The sequence below is a fragment of the Chiloscyllium punctatum genome, chromosome 32, assembly GCF_047496795.1.
Source record: "Chiloscyllium punctatum isolate Juve2018m chromosome 32, sChiPun1.3, whole genome shotgun sequence".
NCBI lineage: Eukaryota > Metazoa > Chordata > Chondrichthyes > Orectolobiformes > Hemiscylliidae > Chiloscyllium > Chiloscyllium punctatum.
Genome location: NC_092770.1, coordinates 51,513,189 through 51,538,464, shown reverse-complemented (window position 1 = coordinate 51,538,464; position 25,276 = coordinate 51,513,189). Strand labels below are relative to the sequence as shown.

General features: G+C 41.0%; 1 protein-coding gene across 4 annotated transcripts in view; it reads left to right on the top strand.

Moving 5' to 3' along the window:
- Positions 1–25,276, top strand: part of LOC140458168 (proline-rich protein 5-like) — a 134,048-nt gene that overhangs the window by 70,492 nt on the left and 38,280 nt on the right. For all 4 annotated transcript variants that reach the window (XM_072552362.1, XM_072552363.1, XM_072552364.1 and 1 more), the window contains 3 exons: positions 5,013–5,070; positions 9,339–9,430; positions 18,078–18,218. In XM_072552362.1, the coding sequence (XP_072408463.1) occupies positions 5,013–5,070; positions 9,339–9,430; positions 18,078–18,218 (291 nt within the window). The remainder of the gene's footprint in view (positions 1–5,012; positions 5,071–9,338; positions 9,431–18,077; positions 18,219–25,276) is intronic.

The window sequence follows — 25,276 nt, the reverse complement described above, 5'->3', positions numbered from 1 at the left end:
TGTCCAAATGGTCCAGGTGAACTTGACGTCGGGGTGGAATGTGTTTGTGACGTTCAACCTCCTCATGGGAGCACGAGGCAGCACTGATACAGTCATCAATGTAGCAGAGGAAAACGTGGGGGTTGGTACCGGTGTAGCTGCGGAAGATGGACTGTTCCACATACCCGAAAAAGAGAAGGCATAGCTAGGACCCATGCGGGTGCCCATGGCTTCCCCTTTGGTCTGGAGGAAATGGGAGGATTCGAAGGAGAAATTATTGAGGGTGAGAACCAGTTCAGCCAATCAAATGAGAGTGTCAGTGGAAGGGAACTGGTTGGGTCGGCGTGAGGAAGAAACGGAGGCCTTGGAGGCCTTTGTCATGGCTCTTGGATGTGTACAGGGACTGGATGTCCATGGTGAAGATGAAGTGTTGAGGGCCAGGGAAATGTGGAGGAGAGCCAGGTTCCCTTGAGTCACCCACAGGTACTGACCTCTGCAGCCACTAGGCTGCTTACATCAGTCAGGGTGGCCTTGTATTGCTATTGTTGAGGGAGAAGAATTTCCCTTCTCTACTTCACAGTCTTCAGGAGAATCTCTCGGAAGATGGCACTAAAGTGTGGCACTGCCTTTTAGCCGATTCTCTCACCAGGAGTGAGAAGCAGAGGTTGACTAATGTTCCTGGGTTGCAGAGAGTGGTGTGTTGGCCGGCTGCCTTTTCATTGTGCCTCTGGATGTTGCAGCCTGGAAGATCCTGGTGGGGGAGGGTAAAACGTCTGTAAAATTTAGCACTTTACCTATTCACTACGTGCGGTGAACTAAGAGGATTGTGATTAGGCTGGAAAAGCTGACCCACACTCCAGAAAAATTTGCAACCTGCTTTCACACCCACCTCTAAACTTTAGTCACAAAGAAAGTAAAATTAGGCTCCTTTATTTCTTCATTAAATTGGGACTTTGCCTTTTTAATCAGATTCGTAACCTAGATGTTTTCCAAATTGAGGACTGGTGTCTTTGTAAACAGTTTTGCAGACAGTCTTAGTTTCTGCAGCACTCAAGTAATTGGCACGGTCTGTATAACGTAACCATGGTTACTGATGGAGGTTAGTTAAGTCAAGCAACAGCATCACAGATGTTTCTCTCCTAGGTTTTGTGCTACGTTGTCTCAATACTTGTACAAAAAAACCCATGCCGAACATAAAAGCCTTACATGGAGCTTCATATAGGTGACAGTTCTCCTTTTGGTTGTTACCTGTGTTCATTGATCCAGTGGAACTCAATGAGTTCAGTATTTTCAGCTGAGTGCTTGCTTAACAATGGAGCATGATATCTGATTAGTGTTTAATGGTTTGATGTTCAAGGATCATGGAATGGTTACAGCATAGAAATAAGCCATGCTTGTCACTGGCCACTTGGGTGTTTTTCCTATCTTCCTGGTGGTGGAAATTGAATAAAGATTCGTACACTTTGTGTCTTTCACTGTGTCTCACACCTGCGCACACACACACACCATGGGTGCTGGGGAGAAAAAAAAAATAAGCACTACCGCAGTTAGGCGGTAGTGAGGGGGTTAAAAAAAAAATAAATTTAAAAAAAAATCTAAAAATCCCCCCCGAGGAGCCACGCGTCCCGGTGTCGGGAGAGGAGCGGGGCCCCGAGCCTCCGCCGCCCGACGACAAAAAAAAATAAATCTAAAAATCCCCCCTTCACTGTTTTGATCACACAGCATTGCCCTGTGGTTTGAAGGGCAGTGCTTGTCACTGGCCACTCGGGTGTTTTTCCTATCTTCCTGGTGGTGGAAATTGAAAAAAAAAGAAAAAAAAACGAAAAAAAAAAATAGAAATAAGCCATGCTTGTCACTGGCCACTTGGGTGTTTTTCATATCTTCCTGGTGGTGGAAATTGAATAAAGATTCGTGCACTTTGTGTCTTTCACTGTGTCTCACACCTGCACGCACACACCATGGGTGCTGGGGAATAAAAATAAGCACTACCGCACTTAGGCGGTAGTGTGGGGGTTAAATATAAAAAGAAAATTAACAGAAAAAAAAAATAGGGGATCCGGGTGTCCTTGGAGAAGGAGCACGCGGTCTCCACCAACACCCTGGAGTTGTGACTGGCCACTTGAGTGTTTCCTTCCCTAAAAAAAAAGAAAGAAAAAAAAAATAGAAATAAGCCATGCTTGTCACTGGCCACTTGGGTGTTTTTCATATCTTCCTGGTGGTGGAAATTGAATAAAGATTCGTGCACTGTGTGTCCTTCACTGTGTTTTACACCTGCGCGCACACACACACCATGGGTGCTGGGGAATAAAAATAAGCACTACAGCAGTTAGGCGGTAGTGTGGGGGTTAAAGAAAAAAAAAATAAAACCAGGTGACAGCATTGCCCTGTGGTTTGAAGGGCAGTGCTTGTCACTGGCCACTCGGGTGTTTTTCATATCTTCCTGGTGGTGGAAATAAAAAAAATAGAAATAAGCCATTTGGCCCATCCAAAGCTGGCTCTGCAAAAGCAACTTCTCCAGTCCCACTCCTTTGTCTTTTCCCTGTATCCCTGCAAGCTTTTTTCTCTCTTAAAAGGCAGAATTCAATCTGACTCTACCCACGGTGTGGCCCAGATCCTAACCACTCGCTGCATAAAATAGCTTTACCTCATGCCACCTCTCATTTCTCAATACCTTCTCTGTGCAGACCCCTCATTACTTTTAAACACCTTTGATCAAATCTTCACTTCTCTAAGAACTGTCTCCAGTCTGTCCACATCACTGAAGTTCTTTCCCTGGACCACTTCTCCTGAATCTTTTTCTATGAGAAAGTGAGGACTGCAGGTACTGGAGATCAGAGTCAAGAGTGTGGTGCTGGAAAAGCAAAGCAAGTCAGGCAGCAGGAGAAATGATGTTTCGAGCATAAGACCTTTATCAGGAATGAGGCTTGAGGGCCAGGGGATTGAGATAAATGGGACAGGTTTTGGGGGGGGAATGTAGCTGGGAATGAATCTTTTCTGTGTCTATCCAATTCCTTCCTGAGGGATGTTGTCCAGAATTGGGCACAATATCCATTTGAGGCTGAAATGTTTATTTAGTGTAATTTCCTTTGTTGCTTCTAATTATACTTGCTGCATTGAAGAGGTGATGATTTGTTGCATGTCCCTATTATCTATGTTAATCGATCGGGGGTGGCACAGTGACTCACTAGTTAGCACTGCTGCCTTACAGTGCTAGGGGCCCTGGTTCGAATCCAACCTCAGGTGACTGTCTGTGTTCAGTTTGCACATTCTCCCTGTGTCTGCATGGGTTTCCTTCCATACTCCAAATATGTGCAGGTCAGGTGAATTGGCCATGCTAAATTGCTCTTAGTGTTGGGTGCATCAGTCAAAGGGGAATGGGTCTGAGTGGGTTACTCTTGAGAGGGTCGGCGTAGACTTGTTGGGCTGAAGAGCCTGTTTACACACTGGAGGGAATCTAATCCTATTGAACTGAGTGCCTTACTCAGCTATTTCAGAGTGCAGTTACATCTGCCTCATTGTGGTAGGTCTGGAGTCACATGTGGGCCAGACAGAGAGGATGGCAGATTTCCTTTTTGTAAAAAGCCAGCATCCCCCATGTAATCCCAATTACAAGTGCAGCCTACTGATTTGATCTTTTTAGGTGCTACATGATGCTGAATGAAGGTTCAGATTATAAGTAGATGGAAGCAATGAAGACATCTGATGCTCCCTCTTTCAATCCTATGCTTTATGCTGGTGTTGACGCTTAAGGGGATAACTGTCATTGAGACAAGGTTAGAATAACGTGGCTCAAATGATGGCTTGTCTCTCGACCTTCATTCTTGTATTTTGAGCTAAAGTGAAATTTGATCAGGTAGCCGATGATGAAAAGTGAAGGTATGTTTTACAAACAGGGTGATCTATTTACAATAAAGTGTCACCTCCCGCCATCAGTGCTCCATCAGAAAGGTTACTTTTTCCTTCGCTTTCTGCTACATCTCAGTGCAGAGCCTGGGTGTGTATCTAGCTTAAGGTGAGCCTGCCTGTTGGCACCTGTTTGTCCTTTGAGCTTTAACCCTGAGTGACCAGAGTATTAAGAGTGTCCTGCCTCGATGCAGGTCCAGCCTCCTCAGCCTGACCTGCCACAGAATCCCACACAGGATGGAGATAGACAGGCAAAGTGAAGTGTCCTGAGAGGAGACTTCTGGGGGCACCTTATGCAGTTTTACATCTGGCTGGGTGGCTGCTGGCACTGTCCCATCTCTCTGTGAGGAGGGGCACTCTCCAGGTCCAGGTCCCTGGTCCCCCTTGTGCCTTGCTATTGGAGCAGTGGTTGGGCTGAGGGAGCGCATGTTGGTCTATATATCTAGCTGAGTGTGATGGACCTGACTGTCCAAGACAGCTGTTACTCTGTCCAGGGAGACACGTGGGCACGTGGAGACCAGAGGCAGCAGAGTGTAGTTAGTATTGGTAAATGCTTCCAACCTTTTGAGGCAGTTAACTTAGTGCCTCTGACAAACCTGCCTGCTGCTCCTGTGTCAATTGATAATGACACCTCACAATAACAAATAAAGAACTGTGCGTGTAGTTTTCTTCTTCATGCATGAAGGGTCCTGTGTGTGAGTTAATGATTTAACCATTTAACAGTTGAGGTGCATATTAACATTGTGTAAACTTAAGTGATCAATAGATTGCAACATTAAACTAGTTTCAAACATTCAGGCATGTTGATGCACCATGGACCAAATAGTTGCTGCCTCTCATGCTACACAGTTCAGATTCCTGCTAATTGGGGAAAATATCCTTCAGTGTATTTTGATTTATTCATATGTTTTGTTCCTGATAGTTATTTCCCCCTTTTTACTGTGATCCACATTTGGAATGATCTGAATGCTGCAGGCATAAAATTCTGCAGTATCTATTCACACGACGTTGTGGAATAGATCTAGAATTTTGATTCCATCCCTGGTCTTTCCAGTCACAGGCAGCCTGACTGCACTGATGATGTTTGCAAGTGTATTGAATTTTATTTTATTTTGTGTTTCCTTGCGTAGAATCAGCTGCTTACTAAAGGCATGGTGATTTTGAGGGACAAAATTCGGTTTTACGAAGGTAAGAAGATGGCTTTTCTCCTAACAATTTGTGTTTCATGCTGGTATCACTCAGGAATTATGATGCTGTGACCTCTTCGGAAACTAGCCTCTTATGCAACCCCGTGCCTGAATGGTATATGAAAACAGTGAATCCCCTTTGTCCCCAGCTGAAAGGTTAGGGACAAGTCTTCTCCTGTTCAATTGAATCATCCCACAGCCATTTTATGACAATCGGGTCATTAACTGGCTTGATGTGGCACTCTTCCCCTATCTGGGAGGAAGCATAGAAGTGTCTGCACCAGCCAAGGATGTATTTCTGTATCCACCAGCAATCCCAGCAGTGAATTCCAGACACTCATCACTCTCAGGGTGGACTAGGTTTAATCCTTCTGCCAATTGCCTTAAATCTATGTTGTTATCTCTCCACACCCTAGTGAATGACACCTCCAGAGGTTCTGTCCTGTATCTCAAGACCCGTCATTGCTTTTCTACACAACAATTAAGACAATCCCCGGCCCCTTCAGTTCTAAGGGAAACAATTTTAAACCAGTCCAATCTTTGCTCATAGCAGCAATTTCCAAGCCTTGGCAGTATCCTCTCTACTCTCTCCCAGGGTAATTGTGCCTTCCCTGAGCTGGTGCACAGAATTCTAGCTGTGACCTAGCCAGTGTTTTATGTACTCCCTGCATTACATCCCTTCTCCCTGAGAGGCCGTAAAACCCCATTTTCAGTGTCTCCAATATAAAAAGGTTCTTAGGGTGCGTAGAGGCTAACTTTCTTTTAAACCAGTAAAACGAGTGAGTTTTTCTATAATATGAACCTCCTTCCTAAAGCAGTCTAAATTGCTTACATCTCAATTCTATCTTTTTTTTATGTGGTGAGGATTAGTACTGCAGCTTCATTTCAAAGTTAAATTACGCAGATCTTCAGAAAAATATGTCCACCTGCCACTTCATAAGTCTTCAAAACTAGATTTTCCTCTGTTTATCTTATCTTGAATAGTGCTGATGTTCCTGTTTTGGGTGAAATTGAAGACATGAAAGGTCCTTACACCCTTGTTGGCAAAAATATTAATTTGATTAAAATGTACATAACCAACTGAACCTTGAATATTGTTGAGAAGAGACACCTGTTGTCAAGCTTTTCAGCTTGTTTCATCAGGGTAAATACAAGAAAGCCAAATGTCAAACTGCCTCAACAAATTACTCTTTTGGAGAAAAGGGTTGTTGATTAGTCGGCAACTTGACTCTGGTCATGCCATGTTTTAAACTTGATTTAATTACCTGAAATTAGTTGTTTGTGAAGCTTTTTGCATACTCTGGAATATTCAAGAAGTGCTCGCAGATTGTAGAATCACATTAATATTCATGTTTTGTTTTGGGTTTTGTTGATGAAGGCTGGTTACATGCCACTTGGAAACAACCAAAGAAGCATGGCACTTGGTTCTGATATTAAGCAACACGTGCTCAACAATCCTGAATGTGGTAGCACCGATCATAACAATCAATGCGAGCTGATCAGTCTAGCTGATAATGTGGCTGCCAGAAGCATGCATCTATAAGCATGAACTCCTCCTCTGTAAATAAGAGGACTACATTCAAGTCTTGTGCTTTTTTTTTAATTAGTCAGGAGCTTGGAGAATCCATAATTCCCTGTTGCTACTTCTATGCAAATGAATTAGCCAATCAGGAATAACATGCCAACCAATTTGCAGTCCTTCTTCCATAGTGCCATTTGTTGTGATTGTTTGAAATTTGACATTGTAGTGTTTGCCCTGATGAGTGCAAGATGAAAGGTTTTGACAACAAGTCTCTGTTTAAGTTTGATACTTCCAAGTGGCAATTTGACCTTTCCACTCCTACAATAGAAAACCAACACTACTGTAGTACAGCACCCCTTTCTCCCATCACAAAAACCAAGCAGGTGGCAGTTTCTTATTTCTTGAGATTTTTTTAAAAACTGACAACTGCGGATGCTGGAAATCTGAAACAAAAGCAGAAATAGCTGGAGAAACTCAGGTCTAGCCACCTATGGCACATTTCTATCCCCTTCCCCCCCCCCCCCCACCTGCCAAACTTTCAGCACATATATCACCTCTTCCAGCTACCATCAGTTCTGAAGAAATGTCACTGGACCCAAAACATTAACTCTGCTTTCTCTCCATAGACCTACTGAATTTCTCCAGCAATTTCTGTTTTTGTTTCAGATTTCTCTATATCTGACTGGGAATGAGATCTGCATGGATTAGGTCTGTTACTGCTAGCTTAATACCTCTTTCCCCTCTTCATTGTTCCAATTGTGAGCTGTTTATTGAAGAATTAATTATGCTACAGCTTGAGCTACTACATTGTATACCCTCTGAAAACTATATCCTACACAAACTTTTCCATGAGCCACTGTGTAATTGGGTAAATCACAACCGAGGCAAGAGTAAAAACGCAGCAGTATGTAACTATCTCATTCCCTACTCACTGTCCAAAGATATTCTTTTGATATACTTCTGCTGGTACTCTTGGGCCGTTGGTCCTCTGACAGTATCCAGTACAGGAAAAAGTCTATATATTTCTAGTGATTATTTGAATCAGCCTTCAAGCGAGTGGGAATTTATATTGGGGAATAAAGTGATGGTAGAGCAAGTAAATGCATACTTTGGTTCTGTCTTCACAAAGGAAGACACAAATAACATCCCAGAAAATACGGGAGGACATAAGGCCCTAATGGGAAGGTGGAATTAAAATAAGTTAATATTAGTAGGAGAATGGTGTTGAGGAAACTAATAGGATTAAACCCCTAGGGCCTGATAATCTTCATCCAGAGTACTTTAAGAAGTGGCCTTAGAAATGGCAGATATTTTGATGGCCGTCTTCCAAAATTTTATAGACTCTAGAACAATTCCAGGAGGATGTGGAGATTTGGGCACGTCGAATAAGTGGGCAAATACCTGGCAGATGCAATACAAAGCAGATGGTGCAATGAGACTGGGATGCCCTAGTACACACGGATGTATCGTACTGAGAGTGCCAGTTCATAAGGTGCTGGTTAAAACAAGGTGTGCTATAGAAATGGTCCTTAATGCTAAGGGGATTAAAGGGGATGGGGAGGAAGCAGGTACTGAGTTGGATGATCAGCCATGATCATCAGCATGCCCTAGTACATGCAGACGCAGGAGGAGGTGAAGAAGGCAATAGTATGTTGGCCTTCATAGCAAGAGCATTCCAGTAGAGGAGCAGGGATGTCTTGCCACAATTGTATAGAGCTTTGATAAGACCATATCTGGTATACTGTACGGTCTTGGTCTTATCTGAAGATGCATGTTCTGGCAAGGGAGGGGGTGCAGTGAAGGTTTACCAGACTGTTTAGGACTGAGTTAAAGAGAAATTTCTTCACCCAGAGAGTGGTGGAATTTTCTGCCATAGAAAGTAGTTGGGGCCAAAACATTGACTGTTTTCAAGAAAGAGATACAGTAAAGTTTTATTAACCCCAGCACATCTGGGACCAGGAGTGTACTGATTCATCATCTATTCCAGTTGATCAAGAGGTCCACATAATCAATATAGAAATACACACAAAGTAATAGAACCGTAATGCGGGGATATATGCATCACAGTTATATTTCATTTACAACATAAATCACTTAAATAATAAGACAACTTTGCCTTAAATAAAACTCACCAGCAGAAAGTCTTCTCATATGCACCCTCAACTGACTCCTGGTGATAATTCTGTAAATATCTGGTATTTGAGGTACAGTATATCATTTTTACTGGTTTTTATCGAGAGTACCAGATCATAAGATGCTGGTTAAAATAAGGTGTGTTGTAGAAATGGTCCTTAATGCTAAGGGGATTAAAGGATATGCGGTGGAAGTAGGAACAGGATACTGAGCTGGATGATCAGCCATGATCAGACTGAATTTTGAAGCAGGCTCTAAGGGCCGAATGGCCGCCTTCTGGTATCTCTATGTTCCTATGTAAATTAGCATAGGTCAGCAACTGGATAACATTTAGACTGGTAGTTTAATGCTATTGATAAATATTATCATTTAGTATGGTTATCACAATGGAGTATCAGTGAAAGTGCTCATACATCATCCTTGTACTTTACTGTTATGAATACTAAACGCTACTGAATGGGTAGACTTCCTATGTAAAAAATGTGGATTACTGTTCACAGGATGTGCTAACATTGGCAGTATGTTAAAGCCAAAAGATATATTAACAATGAGAACCTTTTTGTACTTTTAATCCTTTCTATGTCTTAGATTATGCTTTTTTTGTTAATATATAGGACAGAAATTGCTTGATACAGTGGCTGAAATTTGGGACTTTTTCTTTTGTGACATCCTTCCTATGCTCCAGGCAATATTTTTTCCTGTCCAGGTAGGTTAATTTGTGAAACGTCTTAATAAAATATCCCTTTCTCCCCTCACTCCACTCTTTTCCAAAACAGTGTTGTCAATTTAGTTTGGTTTTAAAGTGAATGTACTATAGCCAAATTTGCAGCTGACACAAATATGGGGAAAGGCAGGTTTAGAGAAAGATACAAACAGTTTGCAGAGAAATATTGATAGATTTAGTAAGTGGGCAAAAAGTTGGCAAGTAGAGTATAATCTGGGGAAAATTTGAAGTTGTTCTTTTTGGAAAGGGGAACAGAAGAATGCTATTATTTAAGTGGAGAGAAACTGTAGAAAGCTGTGATGTGAGGGTACTTCTGCATGAAACATAGAAAGCATGCACACGGGCAGCAGGAAGGCTAATGGAACGTTGGCCCTTATTTCAAGAGGATTGGTGTATAAGAGTAGGGAAGTCTTACTGGAACTGTAAAAGGTGCTGGGGAGACCCCATCTGGAGTACTGATAGCAGTTTCAGTGCTTTTATTTAAGGGGAGATATCATTTCTTTCGAGGCAGTTCAGAGAAGGTACACTAAGGTCATCTCTCATATGAAGGAATTGTCTTACGAGGGAGTTTTGAACAGGTTGGGACTCTACTGACTGGAGTTTAGAAAAAGAGAGTGATCTCATTGAAACATATAGGATTCTTAAGGGGCTTGACAGGGTAAATACCAAGAGGACGTTTCCCCTCATGGGCGAGTCTAGGACCAGGGGCCATAGTCTCAGAATAAAAAGGCACCAATTTATGCCAGAGATAATGAGGTATTTCTTCTCTCATAGGGCTCTGAGTGTTTGGAACTGCTTGCCACAAAATACTGTGGAGGCAGAGTTCTTGTGTATATTTAAGATTCAGGTGGAATTGAGGGTTGTGGGAAAAGAGCAGGAAAGTAGCCGTGAGGAACGTCAGGTTAGCCATGATGTTACTGGATACCAGAGTAGACTTGAGGGGCCAAACTGCCGTTCCTATTTCTTATGTTATTAAGTCATCTCTCTTTTAAACAGAAGGGAGAAATGGTGATTGTTTTCTGGTGCTGATAAGTGTAATGCTGGTTACTTCTCAACAGAGGCAGATAACCACTCAATAACAAATAACGTAACTCTGGATGATTCTGAAATGAGAAACAAAACTAAATTGCTGGCAGATGTGCTTAAACGTCAACCCAAATGAAGCAGGTTGCTACTACAGCAAATGAACTAATTTTAGCATGATCAAAGAGTGCAAGAAATGTAAAATTGCTAGATGAAAATAGATGTCACAGAGTGGGGGAAAAAGCCTGACCTGGCCTTGAAAACAATGTCAACATCATGAAATCATGGGCTATTGACATTAGAATGACAACATCCAAAATGGAGCAAACGTGGAGAGTGCTGGAGAAACTCAGCAGATTTGGCAGTGTCTGTGGAAAGAGAACAGTTCATGTTTTGAGTCTAATCTGATTTCAGAATGTTATGGCGCATGAGCATCACTTACTAGAGGAGGAAATTATTGTTTCATGAATTGATTTTTATTTTTCAATAAAGCAAAGGAGGATTGCAGTTAAAATCTACTAAGTTTTGCTAAGTTAAAGTATTCCATGAATCTATTTTTGCTTGTATTGATCTGCTCATTTCTATATTGTTCTAACTAAATTAAGCAAGTTATTTTCATGGTTAGTGTCTCGGTTTGGCTGCATTACTGGCCGTTTTAACTTCTAGTCTGCACACACACATTTTCCCATCAACATACTGAGACACAAAACTACTTTGGAGATAGCATCACCGAAAAGAACACCATTGCAGGAGAAAGATTTTATCTGGAGTATCAAAAATGTAGCCATCCTTCTGATCCTACCGAGAACAGAGCATGTGCTTTTCCAGTTGTCTAAGAGTCAGAAACTGGTACACTACTTTGTTTCTTGCCTACAAAACCCAATGCCTGTGGCTACAATCAGTTTATTTTCAGTTAATTTTTCATTGACAAAGGGCCAGCCATGAAATAAGGCAAGTTTTTTTATTCATACACTAATTGGTGAAATTCCAAAAACAGACATTTAAGATACAGATTTGGTAAGAGCCTATACAATGGGAATAGAAGTGGAATGTTTGGAGATAAATTGGGGTTGTTTGGTCAGAACAGGAGTAGAGCAAAACTGCTGATTTGATAACACTGAACTTGTATATTGCTGATAAAAGAAGTATTTTGGCAAAGCTTTTTGTCTTGTACTTGTTAGAACAATTGTATGATAGGATGGTTGGTTGACCAGTGGACTCTGCTTGGCAAAGGAGTTGCCGTGTAGAATGTACCTGTTAGTGATGACTGACTGTTAACTGCCAAACTGTACATACATTTTAAACATGGCAGGTTGACGCTGGTCAGGACATTGCCCTGAGAAATGAACCAACAAACTTATCTATTTTGTATTGAATCAGGCAGAGTATATATTCATGATCTTTCTGTCTGCAAAGATCAAGGCCCTGTGTATTTATATGTAACTTCTAGTGCATGCAAATGCACCACACTATAAACACATCAAAATTGGTTAGCAGTGTGTGAATCTTTTCACAATTAGTATTATATTAAAAAAAATTGTCCAATTGCAGAATTGTATTTAATGCTAAACACTGTTGTGAGTTTTAAAAGTGCAAACTGGTTGGTAGTCATAGTTTGCTTATTGCGAACAGCTAAACAGATATGTTGTTGGATACAATCTGCCAACCTGATCTAGGTAGCCATTGTTCATAAACTGGCTTTGGAATACTCTTCAGTAGCATTTATTGTTGTGTATCATGGAAAATCATGAATGGGCCCACATTCATGATGTCTTGTCCTAAAATGTGAGCAGTCTACCTCAGATTACACCGTGTCAAAGATTTGACCAACAGATTTGCACTCTTTCCCACTGCTACTGCCCACTAGCAACACAAATGGAATTCATGATGATAGGATAGTGCCAATGAGCTAAAATAAACAAGTTATGCTATCCCACAAATGAATAATCTGGTATGTGAAATTCAGTGTCAGTGTGATGCAGGATGTCCGTCACAAAGATTGTATGATCATAACAAATAGCTTAGCCCCTCATCGATTCACAACAAGCAAGATACTGACCATACCCGGCTACCCAATGCATGAAATGCTTACAGCACACTGTACAACATTGAGAGTGCTTTTTGCAGTTGGGCAGCATTTTGCTACTTAATCCTGAGTGTGCAAATAATTATTATGACAGACAATTTAGAATTGTCAAATAGGGTTACAGAATGGCACATCATGGAAGCGACATATAATAAAATACAAGTCCCCGTTCTTTACAGACAGAATGTGTTACGCAGTGCTGCGCCAGCTTCAATGCCACAAAACAGATGTCAGCCATTTTCTGGTCACGGCATTGCCCCAAAAAGTGAACCAATCAAGGCCCCGTGTCTTGTCTGAAATTCAAATAAGGCTTAGCAGTTAATGTTCAATCATCATTCTGTAAGGCATCTCTTCTACCAATGGGTCTACACTTTAATCAATAAGTACTGTCCTCTCATACAATATATATGTATTGCTTTGATTTAGTATTCTTGTGAACTGTCCTCATGAGTCCAAGAACAAAAGCTTTGACAAAATGACTTTCTTTCAGCAGTACCCTGAACAATTTTTTTAAAAAATTCAGCACCAATTTGGGCTAATTAACATCCTCCTTTGCAGTACCATTCCATGATCCTTTAGGTTCCCCACACTCTGACAATGCTGAAACATTATAACAAATTAATACTTGTCATGAAAGGTAGCATTTGCTTTTAAGGCATCTCATTAAGTTGGAGCTGCTCACCAGATTTGTTTGTGTGTCTGGAGTGAGGCAGTAGAGAAAAACAAATCCAAGAGAAAGGAAATCTTGCATTCTTTCTTTTAAAAAAAACTATTCATGGCTTGCGGTTGTCAATAGGTTAGCCAGCACTAATTTACTCTCCCCAAATTTCCTGGAGAAGATGGTGGCAGCTACCATCTTGAACCACTGCAGTTCTTGTGGCTTTTTCCTGTACAGCTTGAGTACAGTTGAATAGCTTGCAAGACAGCTACCTTGCTGTGGGTCTGGAGTCACATTTAGGCAAGACCAGGTTACACAGATTTCTTGTCCTAAGGAACAAGAACAGCTGGCCTTTTATAGCAATTGACGATAATTTCACAGAGACAAATTTTCAATCCCAGATTTATTTATCTACTTAATGAATTAATTTAATTGAGTTTCAATGTGATGGTGGTACTTTAAGGATATCTCCTAAGCATTAGTCTAGATTTTGGACTGTTTGTCCAGTGACAAGGTGATGGCATGGATTATGAAGCAGTGTTGGCAAGCAGGGATTTTCCTCAAAGTCCTGGGGTCTTTACATTCCATCTCGACGTGTCTCAGTTGAGATTGTCAGAAGTTAGGGTGAGACAATGAAGCACTCATCCAGCATCACACTGGACTGAGCTTGAGTTCCAGTATTTCTTAAAGGTGCAAACGCTACTAATGGAGCCAGGTTGGTATAGTAATTTGTTGAGTGTATTTATGCAATTCTTGATGTCCTACCTGAAGTGCCTCTGGTGGATTTATGCCAAATCTTCCAATCAGGAGTGAATTGCCCAAAAAGATAGCTCGCTTCACATTTCCATCAGCCTTTCTGCTTTCTCAGGTAAGGCAATGAGTTAGTCTGCGGGAACATTGTTATTCTGAAATCAACTTTGTTTACTATGTAGGTAAAGGAAATTAGGATCCCAAAGGAGAGAGGCTGCTATTTTTAATTCTACACTCGGAACAGTTCAGAACATTGGAATGCAGTGAGTCAGGAGGCTGTGTTGTAAGCCCTCCCTATATGATTGTGAGGCGGTCTGAATTTTGAGCAGAATTCTGTCATTAGCAATTTAGGTGTTATGATTATCTGTGTCCCTTTGTTTTGTGGTTCCGGAGGGGCATACTACAGCTACAGGAGTTCAATCTGGATAGAAATGTGAGGTAGAAGTGAAGTTTGCCTTCATTTTGTCATTGTGCTTGGAGGAATGGAAGAAAATAGATTCAGGCTAGCGCAATGTGTTGTGAATATCTTGTTTTCAGTAAATTAATTGGGTTGCATGTGTGCACTATAGATGAGGAAGGGAAGTACTTAGATTAGATTAGATTAGATTACTAACAGCGTGGAAACAGGCCCTGCTTTTCATTTCTTTTGAGACGAGATGATCAATGTGAATTCTAGTAATCTTTATTCATTGGGTATGCATACCATTCCAGGAGCAAGGAGATGAGTCCATAAGAGTTTGGCTCCAGCATTGTATTTATGGGCAGTTCCTTTGCACCATCAAGCCAATTTGCCTCACTGAGGGTGAAGAGGCTTGCAGTGCCTTTTGAGTACTAGCACCTGAACTACAAAATACATTTTGTCGCATAGATTTTTTTTAAAAGGTGGAAAACAAAGCACTCTAACCTGGATGTTGGGGGTGAAAGACTGTTGTCTTTGTTAGTTAGGATACTTCAACCTTGGGAAGAGGTCAGGATGAGCAGCACTAAAGGAGGGGAGAGCATTGTTAACTTTTTGGAAAAAATTCCAGATGATATCTCCATACATAAATTGTTGGTTTGGAGGAGAAATGATTAGTGAGTTTGCAGATGACACCAAGATTGGAGGTGTGGTGGACAGCGAAGAAGGTTACCTCAGAGTGCAATGGGATCTTGATCAGATGGGTCAATGGGCTGAGGAGTCCAGAACTAGAGGGCATATGTTTAGGAGAAAAATTTAAAAGGGATGTAAGGGGCAACGTTTTTACGCAGAGGGTAATGCGTGCATAGAATGAGCTGCCAGAGGAAGTGGTGGAGGCTGAAACAATTGCAACATTAAAAAGGTATCTGGGTGGGTGTCTGAATAGGAAGGGTTTAGAGAGATATGGGCCAGTTGTTGGTAAATGGGACAAGATTAATTTAGGATATCTGGTCAGCATGGACGAGTTGGACCGAAGGGTCTTTTTCCATGGTGTACATCTCTGTGACTCTATATGCTTTCTGGCCAGCAACCTGTTGAAGTGGTTTGTCCATTCTTTACAAACCTTACTTGATTTTCATGCCATTAGTTTTGTCAATTACTGGCCAGACAGAATCTCTGATGAACCCCAACCTGCCTCTTGCTATATGTCATAAGTGGGATAGTGTGCCCTGACCATCATATTCTCCTGCCCTCACTATAAGAACGTCAACACAGCATTCAGGCAAATACTCATGCATTAAAATGAGGAGATTTATAAGGTATTGCACAGAAACAGTGCTGTTCATCACAACAACTTATATGTATAGTGCCTAAAGCAATAAATATAGATCAGTCTACAAACAATTAGAGCATCTTTTGTAAAATATGCTTCGTCCAGCATCCTGCAGTTTGTAGGACTCTCCAAATAAAACATTTTTGTAGTTCCTAACAAAATATCAAATAATTCACAGTTCAATTTTGGGACGCTTTAGGATCCAGTGAATCAATTCTGAACAAATGAGCAGCTGAAATTGAGCAACTACAAGAGGGAATTCCGTCAAATTATCTGATATCGCTCGCACTAATGTTGACGCAGTCTTCTTCTCGGACATCAACTTGACAGGGTAGCCATTAACGAATATAAATTCATCCATTTCCTCAGTCATTATACTGAGATTAGCTAAAACGTCAAACAGAATTGCACACACAATTAAATTATCTTTGAATCAAGTTGTAAATGTAGGCAACAGCATCAACAGTGTTAATCTAGAGATTTTTGGCTAATCCTGAGTAGCAGTTAGTGAGTTTTGAACATCTGTTCTTTGAATTAAGTTCAGTTTTAATAAAAACTTCCAAATAGAAGATGGCTTCACTAACAATGATCATGAAGGTGTACATCCTGTTGTGAAGGCACAGCTGGTGTCTTTAATGTCCTTCATGGCAGGAAGTAAGCTGGTCTGGACTATATGTACCTCTAACCATGCACTAGTATAGTTGCTTTTTAACTGCCTTCTGAAGTAATCTAAGAACCCACGTAGCTGTATCGAACTGCTCCCAGAAGAAGACTCTCTACCACCTTTACAAGGTTATTAGGGATGAGCAATATTTGCTGGCTTTGTTAGTGATACCCACATGCTAAGATTGAACATTAATTATATTCAATGTGTTCTTTTCTCTTATTTATAAAAGGATGAGCTCAGATTTAAACTTGCAGACTGAAATGCATTTCTGAAGTATATAATAAAGAGCATTCTGCTCCATGTTTTATTACAGCTGAATTTGTGAAAATGTCTGAGCTTCATGTGGAGGCCATATTTTACTGGGTGTAGCATCAGTCAGTAGGAATTGGCAAGAACACCTTTCCATCTATCTAAAGTGTTGTACTTAATACAATGGAAGCTAGTTGTGATTGTTGGAGGCCAATCATTTTAGCCCCAGAACATCTCTGCTGGACTACCTTAATACAGTATTCTAGGTATAACCATCTTCAGCTGCTCCATCTGTGAGCTTCCCAGCTTTGTAAGGTCAGAATTGAGGATATTTTCCAATGACTGCACTGTGTTCTTCACAGCTCAGATACTGAAGCATACAGCAAGACTGAGCATATTCAGGCTTGGACTCATAACTGGCAAGTACTACTTGTGCTAAACAAATTCCAGGCAGTGGCTGCCTCAGGAAGCCATCTCCATTTGATGTTTGTTGCCATTACCATTGGTGAATCTCCTTCTGTCAGCATCCTAAAGATGCTAAAGACCAGAAACTGAACTGGACCAGCTGTATAAAAAACGAATACAAGAGCAGGTCAGAAGCTGGGAATTTTGTCTTAAGTAACTTACTGCCTAACACTGCAAAGCCTGCTCACCACCTACAATGCACAAGTCAAGAGTATGATGCAATATATGCATTTGTGTGGACTGCACTTAAGAAGCTCTACACAATCCAGGGCGAAGCAACCTGTTTGGCTCTGTATAACCTGACGCATTGACTCTCTGCACCATCGCAGTAGCAATAGCATGTACCAAATAACTCACCAAGGCTTCTTCAACAGTACCTTGAAAACTATCAAAATTTACCACTTAGAAAGATGAGGGCTCCAGGAACACTGCGTTCTGAAAGTCCCACACCATCTTGACTTCTGGATTGCCTTTCCTTGTTTTACTGGATCAAAATCCTAACACTCCCTCCCCATCCACCCTCTGTGGGTGTACCAATGACACAGTGGTTTTAGGAGACTCACCAGCACCTCTTGCCTGATCTGCAACCCTAGGTTTATACTCTAACAATGAAAAGTGAGATCTGTTTCGACTCATTATATCCATAAGGCAATTGGAGATGGTCTTGCCAGTGATAACCACACCTATAAAGGAATATAGGGTGTGATTGATGATTACTTCAGTAAAATTTTATTGGAGTTGGACAACCTAGGGTTCAAATATAAAATTGTAATTTGCATCATTGACACCATTTACTTTCATTAGATGTTGCAAGGGCAACGTTGTGCGGGTTTGGTGATATAGTTTCACTGTAGTTTACTATGGTAGATTCGTATGCTTTCTGTCATGATTTAACCCATAACTCTGCAGATTTTCATACAGCTGTGAGCATTGAAGTCCTATGTTATTTTTAACTCTCCCTTTTTTTTTGTTAATGCTTTTGTTTTCAATTGATTTAACAGGGAAAGGAACCCACCGTTCGACAGATAGCCCTGCTGCATTTCAGGAATGTTATCACGCTGAACGTAAAGCTAGAAGATGCTCTGTCCCGGCCACGTGCAAGGATCCCTCCTTCACTCATTCAGATGCTGCTTATATTGCAGGTAGGTGTAAACTCTGTCTTTGAACTGATAGGAAAAAGAGTGTGGGGAGGAATCATGAGACTCGTTATTCTTCTGTCCCTGACCTTTTGCACATTAGCATGTGGTTTAAATTGTCTCATGCAACCTTTTTTTTAAACTGCGGATGTGGTAAAACTGAGTGATGTGGAGCCGAACATTTATAGTCAATTCACAATGGTTTGAATTAAAGACAAACCCAAGGTTAGCGGTAATTTGAAAGTGTTAATTTTGTACAACAATGTGTGTTAATGGCACAAACTCTCAAGTAAACGTGCTCCAATTTATTTTTGCTGTTTAGTGCTCCATTGCAAATATCTAGTTCAGTGCAATGGCCTCATTACGTTGAATCTAATTAGAATGAAGCAATTTCTGCAATATCAAATCAGCACTGTGTTGTAACACTCTGATTGTAATAATTTACACTGCACTAAAATCAAATGGAGCACAAATACCTGACTTGATTGTTCATTTTGCTTCTGTGTTTTTAATTTATTAAAGCAAGAGCATATGCTTGGCTAGTGGCCCAACTAAGAATTAGTATTGCTGTTTTTATTGAAGCAATTAAGTTTTGGTAACCAATCAGCCAAATCAGAATGTGTGCTCATATATAATGGAATTCTGGAATACCTTTTGGGAATCCTCCTTGTCATTTATGGATGTAATTTTTATGAAGTAGAATTCCAACAGATGTTGTAATAGCCAGCAATATATCAGACATAATGTAGACGAGTTGACTGTCCCATAGAACAGGAGCATATTCCAAATTAATGCTGCCTTTCAAAATAACAACAAAAGGAAGGGAGTGCATTGCACATTTGCACAGATGCAAGAAAGTTGTTTCCCTACTGGGTATGAAATTGAGGTTTCATTTGTTGGCATTTTTTTTAATGTATAGGTTGAATGTCTCTGTCAGTACCTTGTTTTGTGGCAGTTTATGTACATAGTAAGAATTGATAGAAAAATGACTTTGGTTCAAAATTGACTGTGGCTGACATTATTTGAAACTGTGTAGACTGAGAGAGCAGAATTAACATGTTCCCTTGAAATCATGAGGTGCTTTGGGTTAATAATTTGTATATGAACTAATGTCAGTCAACATGCTATTGTGCAAAGCACAAATGAGATTTAAATACAAGCATAAAGAATAATGGTGAGGTCTAGGGAGTGTTGCTGAACAGAGAGACCTTGGAGTACAGGTTCATAGCTCCTTGAAAGTAGAGTAGATAGGATAGTGAAGAAGGCGTTTGGTATGCTTTCCTTTATTGGTCAGAGTATTGAGTACAGGAGTTGGGAGATTATGTTGCAGCTGTACAGGACATTGGTTAGGCCACTTATGGAATATTGTATGCAATTCTGGTCTCCTTCCTATCGGCAGGATGTTGTGAAACGTGAAAGGGCTCAGAAAAGGTTTACAAGGATGTTGCCAGGGTTGGAGAATTTGAGCTATAGGGAGAGGTTGAACAGGCTGGGGCTGTTTTCCCTGGAGCGTCGGAGGCTGAGGGGTGATCTTATAGAAGTGGGGTGGATGAGTCCAGAACTAGAGGGCATAGGTTTAGGGTGAGAGGGGAAAAGTACAAAAGAGACTTAAGGGGCAGCTTTTTCATACAGAGGGTGGTGTGTGTGTGGAATGAGCTGCCAGAGGAAGTGGTGGAGGCTGGTATAATTGCAACATTTTAAAAGGCATTTGATGGACATATATATAGGAAGGGTTTGGAGGGATATGGGCCAGGTGCAGGCAGGTGAGACTAGATTGGGTTGGCATATCTGGTCAGCATGGATGGGTTGGACCGAAGGGTCTGTTTCCGTGCTGTGTATATCTCTATGACTCTATGACTGCGAGTTATAGAATAACGTAAAAGTTCTAACTTATTTCCAGCAATACGAGGTCTGTATTATTTTGTTCTGGTCCAAGGAAAAGTACATTTCTCTGTTTCAGACACTGGTCGAATTATCTCCGGTAAAAGGAGACAGGTTCCAGTGAATGCAGGATGGGAAAGAGCTGAAAAAGCTAGCTGATTGAGATCGCAGCATCATTCTGCTTACTTCTCCTCTTCTTTGCTGTAGGTTCCGAATGGAAGAAACCTTTTATAGGTCTGGAATGGAAAGAGAATTGAAGTGATTTAAAAAGTTAACTCGGAGGCTTTTCAGTCATGAAGTCCTTCTTCTTTGGAAGCACACAGCTTCCACACTGTAATTGTGCTTCATCTGGATCACGGAGGCAGGTACATAGCAGGAAGTGTTCCTCCAGTGAAATTGACTAGCTGTGAAGGCTTTGATCAGTTATGTTGAGGATCCCCAGCACTAGCCAGGTGAGACGCTGCTGTTCAAAGCACGTCAGTCGGAGAATGCAATCACTGCATGACAGATGATTGTTAACTTCTTGGAAAACACTTGATCTGTCCAGTACTTCACTTACTTTGGCTGTACTCCTCTGCAGCCAGAATTCAGTATGACAGATAGCCAGCTTGCACAGCTTCAGCTTTCCCTGCTACTGAGGCTGTGCCGTCACCAATGACCGGTCCAGCAGCAGCACCAGCCATATTGCCCTCCCCAAGATGGATGGGAAGGCCATCAAGAACCACCTAGAAAGAAGCATGATCCCACAATGCAGTCCGCAGGCAAACAATCACTCTTCTATCGTCCCTGAGCTCCAGTGTGTCAGACTGTTGTAAGAAGTCACTGCTGACACCTGCATCTGGAATAAAGCCTCCTTTCCAGTGAACCAGCAGGGCACACACTGGGAATGACCAACAAGGTCCTAGTCACTGGATGGTCACTGTCACTACCCAACAAATCTCAATCTCTATCCAAGTTGGGTAATACCTTCATTGTTTTATTTAAATTAATTCATGGGATGAAAGTATTGCTGACTGGACCAGCATTTAAATGCTCATCCCTAATTGCCCAAAAGGCAGTTAAGAGTCAACCATATTGTTGTTGGTGTGGAGTCACATGTAGGCCAGACCAAGTAAGGCTAGCAATTTCCTTCTCTAAAGTACCTTAGTGAACCAGGTGGGTTTTTCCAACAGTCAGCAATGGATTCATGCTCATCATTAGACTCTTAATTCCAGTTTTGAGAGAGAACAAGCAGAGAGCTGTGAGCGTAATTACTTTGTGGAAAGGAAGGAAGGATATCATTTGTGGAAAGTGAGAGCGAAGTGACTGAGTTCTAAATGGCCTACCCCACATCCTCAGACCGTTTCCCCATGTCTCGACTGTACAGCATTGGGAACATCCTCTCTGTATCTGGTCTTTCTATCTTGGTTAGAATTTTATGTTTCAATCAGATCCTGTTTCATTCTCCTAAACTCTAGTGAGTACAGATCCGGGCAAACCAATCTCTCTCCTCCAGAGGACAGTCCTGCCATCCCTGGTTTCAGCGTAATGAATCTCCACTGCACTCCCTCTGTGGCAGGTATATCTATTCTTAGGAGATCAAAGCTGTGTGCAATATTACAGGTCTGATCTCACCAAGGTCCTGTCTAACTGCAATGAGACATTCCTACTTCTGAACTCAAATCCTCTTGCGATGAATGTAATATACTGTTTGCCTTACTAATTACTTATGTCCTATATTGGACGTAAAGCATCAGTGCAGCGTGGGCACAAGGCACGAGCGTTAACCTTTGACTTGTTACCACACAATTGTTTTCTTCTGCCAGGTCGTGTGGTATGAGGCAGCTGTGAAAACATGATTCCCATTGGAAAAATACTGCTGACTTTACAAGTGATGCACATGAATAGTTATCGTGTTCACGATTGCAGAAATACAACTGGATCCTTGAATATGCTGCGCTTTTCATTTAATCTTTAATGCGTTGTATATGATTTACATGAAAAGGACTGAGTATCTGATATGTGCGGACATCCTGAGTTTCAGAGAGGAAGGTTCAAAGTAGTAAGTGACTGGTTGTGTAGCTTTCACAAGGCTAATGTAAATGACCAAACAGCAGTTTTGAGAGAGTCCCTACTCCTCAAATTACCCACAATAATTGAATCTGTCCATGAGTTCATGCTAGGTAAAAACAATGACTGCAGATGCTGGAAACCAGAGTCTAGATTAGAGTGGTGCTGGAAAAGCACAGCAGTTCAGGCAGCATCCGAGGAGCAGGAAAATCGACGTTTCGGGCAAAAGCCTTGATGAAGGGCTTTTGCCCGAAATGTCGATTTTCCTGCTCCTCAGATGCTGCCTGAACTGTTGTGCTTTTCCAGCACCGCCGTGGGTTCATGCTCCCTATCAAAGGTTGTTGAAAGTCACCTTTGGTGGTGTAAGTCCCTACATGTTAATTTTAACACGTTAAATGTGTTTGGGGCCTCTACCTACAACTAGGTTCAAAATCTATCTCTAACTGTATGATCATTTTCTTGATTTAAATATGGTTAAATTTAAGTTTTGGGTTGCTGTTGGAGTTCAAGCCCACCTCTCCACATTTATAGAAGCTTTCAGACTTTTTATCCCAATCGTGACATCCCTGTCATGATGGATGTAAACTCAGCCATTACAGTAGCTGCATCTTAGTTGAAGGTTGAACAACCTTGACTTCCGATTTGCCAGCCACAGAATGTGTGTGACCAAAAGAGAACAGCGTAAAGGCAAATGTATCTGTCCCAGCTCTCACTTCCACCACCATCAGGTGGACCGGTGATGCCTGGATTGATCAAATAGTTCCCTTATTGGACACTTTTTATATATGACCAGAATGGTGAATAAAGAGAAACTGAAGTGATGAATACTAAGGTTTTCTTGTTTAGCTTTTTAAACTTATGACTAATTTCCAAACCATTTTTTGGCTGGTATGAAAGCATCATTGTGGCAGTGATGTGCTGAAATGTCATTAAAATGATTCCATGTTCACGACTCAGTGACTGGGGAAGAGTGACATGGAATGCGGTTGTAGAGAGGGAGTAAAATCTTAATTGAAAGCTTGTGGCTGAAAGTAATTGCATTTTATTTTAGTGCTTGTTCATAGGTTACAGACGTTGCTTGCAGCTGATTATTTTGCTCCATATGAGCAAGACTTGCTCGTCCATTTAAAGTTCATTCAGGACATTTGAAGAACAACAGAGGGATTTTTCAAGTGACTGTCCCAATAGTTAGTTCCCAACCAACTTCAATAAAATAGATAATCAGATCATTATCTCATTTGCTGTTTGTGAGTGAGTGATTGCTGTGTTGGAAATTGAGTGCTGCAAGTTCTACATCAAAGCAAAAACTGCACTTAATACATTGGCTATGAAATGACCTCCTGTAGTTGTGAAATGAACTGTGTATTTCTCTTTATTAATTTGTTACATAGTTTGATGGCAGGGTAAGTCTCAAGCAATTACAGAAGAGCTGTCTTTGCCCTATTCAAGGTGGAACTAAACCAATTGGACCCATATCACATTTCACATTTATCAATGTGGTCATAGAGTCATAGAGACATACAACATGGAGACAGACCCTTTGGTCCCACTCTTCCATGCCGACTAGATGTCCCAACCTAATTATAGGTCAATAGCCAATTTGCTCCATTCAGCTCTTTGACTTACACTTCTTTTTTTCAAAAATGTAACTTAGACTAATGTTTAGAGAAGTTTCTTCATGAAGACTATATCAAGTAATTGCTTCAGACGTTGTGGTTTCTGGAATGGTCATAGGAAATATGCCGTTTGTTGCTGTGTTAGGCCCTGCTGAGTGGGTGGTTTGTTTTCACGGGGCAGAGTTTTTGACTTGAAAGCTAACAATTGAGAAGACCAGCATCCCTGCATTAAATACAGTCAAAGGTCATTTGGGGTTTGGGTGGAGCTGTGGTTCCTCTATATCTTGAGAAAATATGTTCAGCGCTCTGGAGTTAATATTGTGGTTTAAAATACTTTTGATCTCTCCTGGAGTTTCTGGTTAAAGGAACCCTATGGATTTGTGTTGAGTTTAGTCTAAGTAAAGACATACAACTGCAGAAACCACATCAATTGGAAGCTTTGTGAGAGCACCTGGTTCTTCTTTGGAACTCAAGACGTTTTTTTAACCACGGAACTTGCATTTCTGAGTTTCTCTTACATTTGGATTGTTATTTTTACATTTCAGCAACCATCTATGGCTTAGATTGCAGTCTTGTGCATTAATATTTCTGAAGTTGAAATGCACTCCTTTAAAAATCACTTTCTTAAACGTAATCCCAGTGTCAGAGTCCCCTTACTCCATAGTTACTTGGACCATCTCTTTTCTTTTCTACTCTATCCGTCCAACTGAAACACATAAACAAACCTGTTTAAAATTTAAATAGGTTTGGGCTGCTGTTAAGTTCAAGCCCATTACTGTGGAATCGTTTTGTCTCCACATGCCAACAATGACTAGGAAAGGCATTTGTTATTGTTTCAATCATTACCTCGCAAGGCCTCGCTTTGTAACTTTCAGTAATTATTATGGCATGTATCAACATAATAAAAACTGGAAATGTTGGTAATCCATATTGTGTCATTTGGAATAGACAGAGGTATCAATAACTTATCCAATATATGTTATCTCTAAAGATACTCATTAGCCCACTGAATGTTTGTTTATTCAGTTTTCCAGGTTTAGACTTTTGTTCAGTTTGTAATGGCCTTCACTACATGTATTATAAAGTTCATACCTCCACAGAGTGTATGGTTTTGTGTTTAGCTGAAAAACCAAGATAGATGTTTTAAACCCTCATTGTGATCAAAGTGAAATAGCTCGGCAGCAATTATCAAATTCAAGACGTCGTCTCGAAGGACCATACTGAAGTTTTCTCGAATTCTGTGTGCAGCTTTAATCTCCTTTTATTTAAGAAAGGATGTCAGTGCATTGGAGGCAGTTCAGAGGAAGTTGACTGAATTGATAACTGGAATGCGACGTTGACTTTATAACGAAAGGTTAGACAAAGGTGGCCTTTGCTTCCGTTGGAGAATAGAAGACAGGGTGACTTGATATGAGTACATAGGGTTCTGGAAATTGTTTCAGAGAAGCATAGAAAATAGGTACAGGAGTAGGCTATTCAGCCCTTTTGAGCATTGCCTGCCGCTCAGTATGATCATGG